This window comes from Puma concolor, chromosome A1, assembly GCF_028749965.1.
Source record: "Puma concolor isolate L17-30 chromosome A1, mPumCon1.1.hap2, whole genome shotgun sequence".
In the NCBI taxonomy this organism is placed as follows: Eukaryota; Metazoa; Chordata; class Mammalia; order Carnivora; family Felidae; genus Puma; species Puma concolor.
Genome location: NC_141667.1, coordinates 135,237,326 through 135,250,243, shown reverse-complemented (window position 1 = coordinate 135,250,243; position 12,918 = coordinate 135,237,326). Strand labels below are relative to the sequence as shown.

The 12,918-nt window shown below is 36.3% G+C and overlaps 1 protein-coding gene across 2 annotated transcripts in view; it reads left to right on the top strand.

Moving 5' to 3' along the window:
- The window catches only part of SLC12A2 (solute carrier family 12 member 2), a 109,182-nt gene that overhangs the window by 27,565 nt on the left and 68,699 nt on the right, over nt 1–12,918 (top strand). For both annotated transcript variants that reach the window (XM_086704969.1, XM_025923949.2), the window contains exons 2-4: nt 2,026–2,145; nt 3,471–3,546; nt 3,844–3,939. In XM_086704969.1, the coding sequence (XP_086561095.1) occupies nt 2,026–2,145; nt 3,471–3,546; nt 3,844–3,939 (292 nt within the window). The remainder of the gene's footprint in view (nt 1–2,025; nt 2,146–3,470; nt 3,547–3,843; nt 3,940–12,918) is intronic.

Sequence of the window (12,918 nt, the reverse complement as noted above, 5' to 3'; positions counted from 1 at the left end):
TGGCAATAAAAAGGAGTGAAGTACTGAACATATGGATGAATCTTGAAAACGGTTACACTGGGTGAAAGAAGCCACAGACAGAGGCCACACATCACATGATTCCGTTCCATTTGTATGAAATGTCAGAATAGGAGATCCACACAGACAGAAAGTTGATAAGTGATTGCCAGGAGCTGGAGCAAAGGAGAAATGGGAATGACTGCTGATGGGCTTAGAATTTCTTTTTGAGATGATGAAAATTTTCTAAAATTGATTGTGTGATTGTGGTGATAATGGTGAAACTTGGTGAATTTTCTAAAAGTCATTGACATGTGTACTCTAATTGGGTGAGTTGTGTGGTATATGAATTATATCTCCATAAATCTGTGCAAAAAGTATAGCAGATTAAGTTAATTAATTTTTGTTAATGGGAGTGGTTCTATATACCATACGCTTGGGGCAATCTTCTTAGAGTACAGAACCGTAATCATTGATGCTGAAGATAGTAGTTATGAAACTGTGAGTTATAAGGGCAATTATTATAATTTATGTCCCGTAGGCTCTGTTTTTAGAACTCTGTCAACTATCACAGATTTGTGGTTAACACTAACATTCATGTTTAAGTTCTTTGTGATCTTAGGCGGACTTGTTTTTTGTATGTTTCACGTAGGTGAAGTTATTGCCTTGTCTTTTAATGGAGAATGAGGATTAGTTGAAAATTAGATTATTTTTTTATTGTCATTAAAAAGCCTAGGTAAAATAATTTGAAAAAATATATTTAAAGAAATTATTGCATCTAACCTACAATGTTTCTTCTGTGGCTTCAAAACCTAAGAATTAGTAGTCATTCAACTAAATATGGAATGTAAGAGCTGATCCAGGTTGATCTTAAGAAATACAATACATCAAATGGAATTTAATGAGCTTACTTGCCTAATAGATACTGGTCAAGCAAAAAAAGGAAAGTTAGGGTTATGACATAGATTTTTCTCTCTGGTAACACAGCATCTGGTATAGCTCATTTCTGTGAAAAATATTTGTATTAGGAAATCACTAGAGAGTATGAACCACTGAAAATGGCTTAAAAAAGTATGGTAGGAAATCCGGATGACAAGTTTGAGGGTTATATGATAATTTAGTTGATTTTTCTCCATTTAAAGAATGAGATTAAAAAAACAGCTGTATTTTGTTCCCTGCTGTTGACATACAGGTAAAGAAAAATTATGGGGATAGTGTCAGGGACATGATTCTAGACATAAAGCATTTTCCCTGCCCCAACACCTCCCTTCACCCTTCATGACCTGTTTAATAACGTTGTTCCTCGTTTGGAAATGTGTCATTTATCTTGGGTGTATTGGAACCGAACAAGAAAACTAAAGGAAGAGGGAGAGAGAGAGGGAAGCTAGAGAACAAAATATAAGAATAATACAATCAGACATGAAGGATAAAAACCAGTTCATGTCTGAATTTGAGAAAAATTACAATGGAAAAAAAGCACTAAATGGTTGAATGCAGATGAAGAGTGCGTAAAGGCAGGAGTTAGGAATGAATCTTGGGAATCCGGCTATAACGGACTATAGGGGGAAACCTGTTCACTGGTGATGAGGAGTTTTAAATTGTTAATGTTGTAATTTCATTTGTAGGAAGGATGCCAACCAAATACTGTAAAGTTGTGGCCAGAGAAACAAGGTCTGAATTGACTTACTTAGCTAAGCCTATACTTAGCAAACAGTATTTGTTCTCCAGACACCACCAAAGTGTAATTAAAATTTGAAATGATTAAAATGGGTTTACTGTCATGATAAGATTTAAATTTTTTAAACACTCATTAATTAAGGTTTTCCTCTACTTTGTTGCTCTACATTTTTTTTTTAAAGGTAAAATATGTGCTGTACATTTTTTTCCTTAGGTAAAATATGCAGACTCCCTTGATTCTTGGAAATCTGTATCCTCTTAAACATGACTAAATGTATTTAGTGATATTTGTCTTTATCAGATGATTGTGAACTTCAAATAATGAATAATTCACACTTCTTTTATAACCAGGAACCTTTTGAGGACGGCTTTGCCAATGGGGAAGAAAGTACTCCAACCAGAGATGCTGTGGTCACGTATGCTGCGGAAAGTAAAGGAGTTGTGAAGTTTGGCTGGATCAAGGGTGTATTAGTACGTACCTATAGACTTAATTTTAGAGTTACAACATTTCTTTTTATTAGAAAATCTTCCTAATATTCTTATCATTTCTTAAGAGAGCTTGTCTGTTACAGAAGACCATATTAATAACATGTACCTCTTTTTCTTGTATTAAATTCAGTAAAGGAAACAGGATATATGTATTAATGGAATCATACTGTAGTTGATTTCCTCTAAATTATATTCTGTTACCTCTTATAAATCTCACATATTGTCATTTGTCAGAAATTAAGTATGAAATGATGAAATTGTTGGAAGCATCAGAATCAAGAAAGCTGAACGGGCAATAGAGCTGATAGATTCCTGCTTCCTTTTCTGCTATGCCATTATTTTCTCGAAGAGAAATGTATAAAAGTTAATGAGGAACAAAATAAAGGAGAAATTGTTTTCTTAAGTGTTGAGGTCACTTCACTAGATAGGTTTGAGTGACTTAGTTTCAGATTTGCTTCTGTTTTTCTGTGTTCACATAGGCACTAAGGAACTGACTAGAGTAGACAGGTAAACTAAAAGGCCCTCCCATTTAGACTTTGGGGGTACTTAAGAGTTGTGTTGACGTTTAGAAAAGAAGTCGAGGAGAAGTCCCACTTCTAGGAGTACTTTCATCACTTTTAATGAACAGAGTAAATGTGAAGCTCCAGGTAGTGCTCTTTGCCTATTCTTAAATGTTTATATTTTAGAAGACTATGTTCTATGTGTAAGCATAATAAATAAAAGTAAAAATAAATACAGGAAGCTCTGTCAAATAGTTGAGAGTTTTAAAAGATATGTGAGGAGCACCTGGCTGGCTCAGTCAAAGGAGTGTGCAGTTCTTGATCTTGGGGTGGTGAGTTTGAGCCCCACACTGGGTGTAGAGATTACTTAAAAATAAATATACTTTAAAAAATAAAACATGTGTGAACAATTGGCATTTTGTGTTGACAGATATTTTGTAATACCTGAATCTTCTGAAGGAATCAGGAAATAAGTCTGTTGATAAAGAACAAGCAAAAATTAAACCTAGTTGCTTTGATAAATGGGAACAGGAACTACTTTCTTAGGGTTGAAGTCTTAAAATACCCTTTTTCCTTGTTCAGTGGCTTTTGCTGCTGTGTGTGTGTTATATTATCCTTAAATTAACTTACATTTTGGCTCTCAGTAAATTCTTTTAAAAATAATATAAAGAAAAGGATAAGAGATTTAAAGTGATTTTCTATAGTTCTAAATGTATGTTATCCTCCTTTTGGCTAGTTTAACATATACTGATGTACTATGTTTGATGACTTTGTTTCATCTGTAACTTGGCTTCTTTTCTTTTCTAGGTACGTTGTATGTTGAACATTTGGGGTGTGATGCTCTTCATTAGGTTGTCGTGGATTGTGGGTCAAGCTGGAATAGGTAAGCGAAGTTCCATACTGCTTGATTCACTTGAGAATGAGTAAGCAGAGTAGCTGTGTGCTCATCTAGCCTGGGAACCTCCTAAAATCCAACAATTAGAAATTATTGTACGCTGTTTTTACTTTGTATCAGATTGTTGTCTTAATGTTCCTTTTTTTATAATTTTGGTTTGATTTTTCTAAAATGGGGTAAAAATAAGGTAATTGTTCACTATAATGTAAATTAGGTTTATTAACCTTTTCTAGATATAGCAAGTTGAAATAAGTATTTCTCAGCCTCTTTTCTTTTCCCCTCAAGGTCTGTCGGTTGTTGTAATTATAATGGCCACTGTTGTGACAACTATCACAGGATTGTCTACATCAGCAATAGCTACTAATGGATTTGTCCGAGGAGGTAAATTCAGTCTTCTCACATCATTGTTACGAGATTACTGTTGCTAATAAAGTGAGGTTTAAATTTTTAAATTAATTTTTACCTTTCAAAAAGCAACATAGGTCTGTATAGGTGAGAAATGATACTGAGCACTTTCAAACTAGTATATTTAAATATAAAATTTTATTTCAGCCCATACAAAAACATGTATGTGTCCAGTTACTTAGGATCCTCAATGTATCTTGTAGCAAGAATGGAGCTTCTAACCGATTTCTTCTCATTTGGGTTGCCCCTTATTGCCTCCTCCCAGATTTCAGCCCTTAGATGAGTGGCATGCATCTAGTATTTGTTTAGTATTCTATAGGTGTAACCTCATTCTTCCCATTTAGGGTAACTTTGACAGAGTTCTTTTCCCATGACCTGACAGCTGGTATATTACGCCCAGAACTCGGAATCCACACTATCAAGTCTTGGTCTCTTCTTTGGGTGCCCTGAGGCCTCTTTCTTTGGAGTCCACAAGATCTGCCTTGTGAGATTTTTACCTCGCCCCCGCCCCCCTCCTGCCAAGGGAGAGAACCCAGGAGATCAGGGGAATGGCTTTGGGACCTCTTGGAAGAAGAAGAGAAGAATTCCATTTTCCAAATCAGAACCCGTCATTTAGCTGGAATGAGGAGATCCCTAGAGAAAGGGGAGAACATGGACTTTAGCATCTCCTGTAAAGTTGTCAGAGTGGATCGACTGACAAGAGGATCAACCTGTACCATCTGCCTCACCTATTTTACAGATCAGTTTGACATTATGTATACCCAATTTCTGTTTTATCTGCATCACCTATTTAGAGAACTACATTGAGCCTTTCATTCTTCCTCATCGTCTTCCTATTTCTTACTTACCAGAATATCCAAATCACTGTGGCCCTGGGGGAAGCTAGTAGCAATATGATTATGGCCGTGCTGAGCATGCATGACTGTTGGCTGAAGTTTTATGTGTACATGAGTCTACACTGAGCCATATTGTGGTGTAAGGTATGGATTTGTCCAAAAGTGTTTCGTCAGGCTACAGTGAGACTTTCTTTTTGGCTTCTTGCGTACTGGGTGCCCCATGCTTCTTTTATTTCCGCTACTTCCATTCTGGGCAATAGAAGTGAAAGGAGAAACGAATGCGGTGTTAGGTACTTGTGGGGACCAGCAAGTCACCAAAGAACTTGTCCCTATCTTCAGGCTTTCCAGTCTAGGTTGTAAGCCTCAATGGGGGCACTGGGGCATGAAGCCGTTAGCAGCGTGAATCCCACAGACTGTTCTTCTCCATGTGAACACAGACTTAGGGGAAGCATAGATTCTCCTACATCATGACTGAAAAGCCATTTCATCTTTGATACTGCCAGTAGTTTTTATATATATCCATGAATGCATGTACTTTAGAGACTTTGACCACAAATTTTGAAACTTTGCTAGAAGGCATTCAGTTTTCACTTGTTGGTGACTTTGGAAATTTGGCTGATCCTTGACAGAATATAAAAAAGTTGTTTCATCACCTGCAGTGAAAGTTTCGTGGAGTTTTTTTTCAATGACTGTAAGCCCCTTCTGTCACCTCTATCTGCTTCATGGACTTGGACAGCTGTAATGGGATTTATTTATGTTCCACAAAGTAGATACAAGTCTAAATCTTGCGAGAATATATTGCATCCTATAGTCATGATTCTAAGTTGAATATATTGTTGTGATTCACACGTTTTATTCCAAAAGTCCCTGTCGCTTACTTCTTTGCATAAAAGTTCCCTGTAACAAATGACCAGCCCGGTAGCAGTGAGCACCCCTTAGTGCCTATGTTGTGTATTTTCATTCCGAGGAACCAGGGGACCTTAGAGAAACAATTGATTTCCAGATCTGGGCAGGAAATGTACTACAAGAGCCTAGACATCTTTTCACATTGGAAAGTAGAGAGGTAACAAAGGTGCTTGGTTTCAGGTCAAAAGGACCCAGGAGCCAACTTGAAGAAGCTAACACTGACCTAAGTTTGGATAATTTGAACAGCAGTACTACTACTAATAACTGTTTTGAATGAAGATATAATATATGATAAAATCCTTAGGTTCACAGACACCACAAAAAAAGATCTTTTCATTTTTTTTTACCTTTGAAGAATGCTAGGGAACTAACTTATTAGCAAAATTGATAAATAAACATAAAGAATCTCCTGTTGAATCAAGCTTTCTTGAATGAAAGTGTCCTTACCTAAACTCGGTGTAAGCAAGAAATTGATGAGATTTGTTCTCTGATAATTATTCTATGTGATAAGGGAAGAAGGAAAGAAAATTAAAATGTTCCAACTTTGTAAGCCCTTTACTCAATAAAAGTATCTGAACGATTGTTTTCTGAGAAATTGAATCTGAACTATGTCATTGCCTGTAGCTCTAGGAAGCATTTTATATAATATGCAAGGGAGACAGGAACTTAGTAAATGACACTATAGGATGACTAGATCAAATTCCAGACTGGGAATGTGTCTGGAACAAGAATCCCCCCCCCCCTTTTTTTAAGTAATGTGTACACCCAGCATGGGGCTCAAACTCACAACGCTGAGATCAAGAGTCACACGTTCCACCGACTGAGCCAGTCAGGCACCCAGGAATCCTTATCTGACATAATTTTCTAAGGAGAAAAAGAGGGAGAGAGTTAGGGTTTAAAACTCATGTATAGGTATGAGTTTGTTTGCCATTTGTAACTGTAAACTACTTTGTCTTTTAGTGGGTTGGGACCAAGAGTGCCGAGTTTGGATCTCCTCTAGCCCCATCACTGAGGATTGATTTTCACTTCCTCTCGTAAAAGGGCTACATAGGGAAGAGAGGAATGGAGCTAGAAGTGTCCATAGGGTCAGGGTGCTGAAGGCTTAGATATCTAATGGAGAAATGGAAGGGTATCATGGGAATAGTGATGTTTTGAGGCCCATCTCAATTTTCTGTGATTGATTATTAAGGGAATTAACAAGGAAATATTTTACTGAAAAGTTGTGGTTGCTCTCTATAGTGGTTTTAATTTGGAGAGACTCCTTTTGAACTTGACTAGTTATCTTATTAATATAAAGAACTGCTTGAGGTGGTGTTCAACAGTTTATCTTGATTCTTAACTTCTACATTGATTTATATTTTATTAATATTGAATAATATTTTATTCTTGGTTTCTAGGGTATGTTTCCAGCTGTGTGGCAGTATGTGAAATGTATACTTTTCCTATGTGCTTTTTGCCATAGGAGAGGTTTAAGTTTACCAAGTAACCTTAACATTGGCTTTAACAGTACATTTTGGAGATTAAACAGATACCAATTTATAAAAGTGTAGTTTTTTTAAATATGAAATAACTGCTAACTTATAAACAAATATAATGTCCAGTTATGAAGTCTAGGATAAAAATAATATAACAACATTCAGGGTTTCTTTAAAAAAAAAAAGAGTCAAAACTTAAAAAATATAAGATGCTTAGTTTTGGGCTTGATTAGATTTTAGTAATGATGTTTGGATAATCATTACAACTACTAGCAGGTGAGAGCATCATCCCCTCAGTTCTCTCCCTGCACAGAATAAGACGAGCAGTGCTGAGTAACTTCGGTACATCTTTACCTTCATCTCTGGCATAGTCCTTAGCCCAACAGACACATACATTGTACAGATAGTCAGGAGCCAGGGCTCTTTACTGTGCCACAAATCCTGTCCGTGTTGAGACCTGGGTTTTACAGAATTGACCTGCGTCATGTTCAACGAGTTCCGCAACCCAGATGGTGCTGGCCAGCGGCTGCTTTCACTGAGATCTGCATTTTCTAGATGTCACAGGCCAAAGTTCTTCCATCCACAAATAATTAGTCTGTGAATATGAACTCGTTTATGACATAGAGGACAAGCAGAGGCAGCCTTTTATAACATGAAAGTGTAAATACTAGTTGTTCATTGTATTGTGTTATATGACCTGAGGATTAAGTTGAAAACAGAAATTAGTGCAGTTTCAAATAAAAATCCAGGTTACACCAAATTCAGAGGAGTAGTTCTGAACATGTAAAATCAACATAAATGACCAAGGTGAAATTTTATATTACTTGTATTTCAGTCACTCAACAGGTAATTGTTGAGCTCTTGGTGACAGGCACTGGGTTTGTAACCCTCACTGTCAGACAAGATCCTATTTTCTTGAAGCTGTGTTCAGATAATAGTGGCAATTATTTTTTGAAACATAACTGCTGGGCATGATAACATGCTTTTGACCTACATTATCAGATTTAATGCATCACAGTTGTTAGTCCCATGTATAATTTGTACGGATGAAGAGAGCGAAAATGAAACACACTAATTTTTTCAACAAATTTAAATGTTATGCAGGTTTTACTGATGAATCTTTAAGTTTCTGCAGTATGTCAGGATTGTCTTTATATACTTCGGTTTCATTTTGCTGAAATAATTGAAGACCTCCTCATTCTGTATATAGGTAAAACTAAATATTGGAAGTAATCCTAACATTTTTCACATGGATTCTAAGTGACAGAAAGTGCTTACTGTATTAGTAAAATCAGATTATCATTGATTGTGCAATTTTTTGTTTAGTCTATTATGTAACTATTCATTCCTGTCATCACCAAGCAATGAGTTGTAACTTAGAAATAAGCTCCATAGTTCTTTCCTTTTATTGCTAATTTCTTTCAAATTACAGCTTTCCAAATCAGTGAAATGTTTGAAGAAGCTGTAAAAAGCAGTTCTGTAACAGTTGTATTATGAGGTTTTATTAGACTTCAACATAACATTGTGTTTTCAGTTTAGTAAAAACATGACTTAAGAAACCACAAGTGGCTCAAATGTGAATCTGGCAAGTAGTTGTAAATAATTTTTCATTTGGGTTTTCTCTTTGACTTACTTAGTGGCATTTCAATTTTGCCAGTCTTTAATGATTAAAAATACTTGAATCTCATTCTGAAATTGTCTACTGCAGAATTAGGGCTCTATGTCTTGACTCTTCAAGTTTAATATTTAAAGTGATCAGTTACAGTGGTAATATAGCACTCAGTCCTAGTCAGAAGATTCCGTGTTGGTTCACACATCTTTCTCTACTTGACTTAATAATGACAACAGAATACAGCAAATTTGACCAGTGTTAACAGGCACACAAAGTATTGTGTATTGGTAAACCAGGGTATTAGAATGTATTTCCTAGAACAGTAACCAAAATGGATATTGGATCCTTTTGGGTCCATAATTGCCCCATTGTATTCTCAAAATCGTTCCTCAGAATGTTAACACAAGGTGGCTTTGGATAAACTGATTGGTCAGTATACAGAAGTAGGTGGTTTATTGCTGTAAAATTCTGGTGTATTTTCTAAACATATTAGATGAATTTTGAACAGTAAATGTTAAATAGTTTACTTTCTCATTCCTAAGTTTATTACTTTTTCGTTATTTTGACCTTTTGATTTGTCTCTTCCTCAGTACATCAACAAAAGCTTTATTTTATGAAATTTCCACAGATACAGTAGAGCATATAGATGATTCATATTATATATATTGATCATTTCATCCACAGTAAACAAAGGATGTTTGGTCACAAACTTCATTTTCGTCTGTTCGGTGGCTAACAACTTGCTGGAGATTTTTATTAGTTAGAAATTTTGAACCTTTTTTTTTTTTTTTTTTTTTTTTTTTTTTGAGTGTACTTGACCCACTGACCCACAATGTTACATAGTTCTAGATACACAACTTAGTGATTTGACAAGTTGTTACATTATAATATTTTCACAGGGGTAACTACCATCTGTGTCATTACATCGCTATTACAATATATTGAGTATTGTGCTGTGCCTTTTATTCCCATTCTGACTTATTCCTTCCATAATCGGAAGCTTGTATCTTCCTCTCCTCTTCACCCACTTTGCCCAACTCCCCATCTGCCTTCCCTCTGGCAACCATCAGTTTGTTACCAGTATTTATAGGTCTGAATTCTGCTTTTTGTTTGTTTATTCATCTGGAGTTTAGGTAGGGTTTTTTTGTTTTTTTGTTTGTTTGTTTGTTTGTTTTGGTTATTTTAGATTCCACTTAGTGAAATCATGGTTTTTTTGTCTTTGTCAGTGTGACTTAGATCACATAGCGTAATCCTGCCTAGGTCCATGTATGTTGTCTCAAATGACACAATCTCATTCTTATTTATGGCTGTGTAATGTTCCATTATGTATACATACCACATTCTCCTTGTCCATTCGTCTATTGATGGCCAGTTAGGTTCCTTCAATATTAATTCAATGTAATTCCTGTCAAAATCTAATGGCATTTTTCACAGAAATGGGAAAAATTATCATGGAACCATAAAAGACCCTGAAGAGTCCAACAGTCTTGAGAGAGAAAAAAGCTGGAGGCATCACATTTCCAGATTTCAAACTATATTTCAAAGCTGTAGTAATCAAAATGGTATTGTAGCGACATAAAAAGGTACATAGACCTGTGGAATAGAATTGAGAGCCCAGAAATAAACTTATGCGTATAGAGTCATGTAGTATTTGACAAGGGAGCTAAGAATACTCAGTGCAAAAACAGTAGGCTCTTAAATGGGAACTGGATATTCACATGCAAAAGAAATTGGAACTGTATCTTAAATCACTCATAAAAATTAACAGAAAATGGATTTAGGACTTAAATTTAAGACCTAAAACCATGAAATTCCTAGAAGAAAGTATAGGGAAAAAGCCCCTTAACATTTGTCTTGCTAGTGATGTTTTGGATACAACAGGAAAAGCCCAAGAACAAAAGCAAAAATCAACAAGATGACAAAAGCAAACATCAAACAAAAAGCAACAACTTCTGAACTGCACAAGAAACAATTAGCAAAATGAAAAGACAACCTACAGGATGGGAGAAAATATTTGCAAATCATGTATCTGATAAGGGGTTAATATCCAAAATAGAGAAAGAACTTACATAGTTCAATAGCAACAAACCAAACAATCTGATTTTAAAATGGGCAAGGCGCCCCAGTGGCTCATTCGGTTAAGTGTCTGACTTCGGCTCAGGTCATGATCTTGCAGTTTGTGGTTTGAGCCCTGTGTCGGGCTCTGTGCTGACAGCTCAGAACCTGGGTTCTGTGTCTCCCTCTCTCTCTGACCCTCCCCCGCTCACTCTGTCTCTCCCCAAAATACATAAACATTAAAAAAATAATAAAAACTAAAAATGGGCAAAGTACCTGAATAGACGTTTCTTCAAAGAAGACAACAAGTTCATGAAAAGGAGCTCAACATCACTAATAATCAGGGAAATGCAAATCAAAACCACAATGAATTATCACCTCACACCTGTTAGAATGGTTATTTTCAAAAAGACAAGAGACCCTAAGTGCTGGTGAGGATGTAGAGAAAAGGGAACCCATTGCACTGTTGGCAGTGAAAATTGGTATGGCCACTGTGGAAAGCAGGATGGAGGTTCCTCAAAAACTAGAACTACCATATCATCCAGCAGTCCCACTTCCTTGATATTTATTCAGAGGAAGTGAAATTACTATTTGTTAGAGATGTTGCCATTCTTGTGTTCATTGCAGCATTATTCACAGTAGCTAAGCCTTGGGAACAACCTAAGTGTTCATCAGTGAATGAATGCATGAAAAAAATAACACACATTCTCACACACACAACGGAGTATTATCTAGCCTTAAAAGGAGACGTTGCCATTTGCAACAACATAGATGAACCCTGAGGGCATTATGCCAAGTGAAATAAGTTAGAAAAAGCAAATACTATATAATCTCACTCATGTGGAATCTAAAAAAGCCAAAGTCCTAGAAACAGATTGTAGAAAAGTTGGTACCAGGGGTTGATGAGCAAAGGAAGTGATGAGGAAGTTGGTCAGACTTAAAGTTACAAGCAGAGTAAGTTCTGAGGATCTAACATACAACATGCAGACTATAATTAGTATTATATACTCGAAAGTTCCTGAGAGTAGATCTTAAATGTTCTTACCATAAAACAACAGCACAAATGGAAATTCTGTGGGGTAAAGAATATATTAACCTTATGCTGGTAAACATTTTGCAATATGTATGTGTATCAGCACGTTACATTATGTGTCTTTTTAATGGTTTATTTTTTTGGAGAGAGTGTGAGCAGGGGAAGAGAGAGGGAGGGAATCCGCAGCACACACTGCACTATCTGCACAGAGCCTCACGTGGACTCGATCCCACACACAACCTGTGAGATCATGACCTGAGCTGAAATCAAGACTGCGATGCTTAACTGACTGAGCCACCCAGGCGCCCCCATCATGTTGTGTATCTTATACAATGTTATATGTTCGTTATATCTCAGTAAATCTGGAAAATGATTAATTGACCCTACATGTGTCGGTCTGTTTCTGGACTCTCTCCTGGTACATTGTCTGCAGATTTGCCCTTAATCTAACACCATACTATCTTGGTACTGTGGTTTATAGTAATGCCTGAAGTTGGGTATTATAGCTCCTTCTACTTTGCCCTTTTGCAAAATTGTCTGGGCTATTCTAGTTCTCTTGCCTTTCCATATATATTTTAGAATTATCTTGTCAGTTTTTGAGAACTGTCTTGCTGGAATTTAGATGAACTTGGGTTCAGTATAGAGATCAGCTTGGGGAGAATTAACAACTGTTAGGGCTCTCATTTCATAAATATGCTTTATCTCTCTCTAGTTCTTAAAAGTTTTAGTACACAGATTTTGAGGATATTTTTTAGTATTTCCTGGTTTTTGTGCTATTGTAAGATTTAGTTTCTTACTGTTTCTCGCTGGTATATGGAAATATGATGGATTTCTGTATATTTACCTTGTAATACTTTTGTAGTTGGGGTGTCCAGAGAAACAGAACCAATAAGGTGTGTTTGTGTCTGTGTCTAGAAAAGACGTATTTGAAGGACTTGATTCACGTAATAATGGAGGCTGGGAAATCTAAGACCTGCAGGGTAGGTCAGCAGTCTGGAGACCCAGAGACAAGGTGTTCTCCTGCAAAACTCCCTCTTG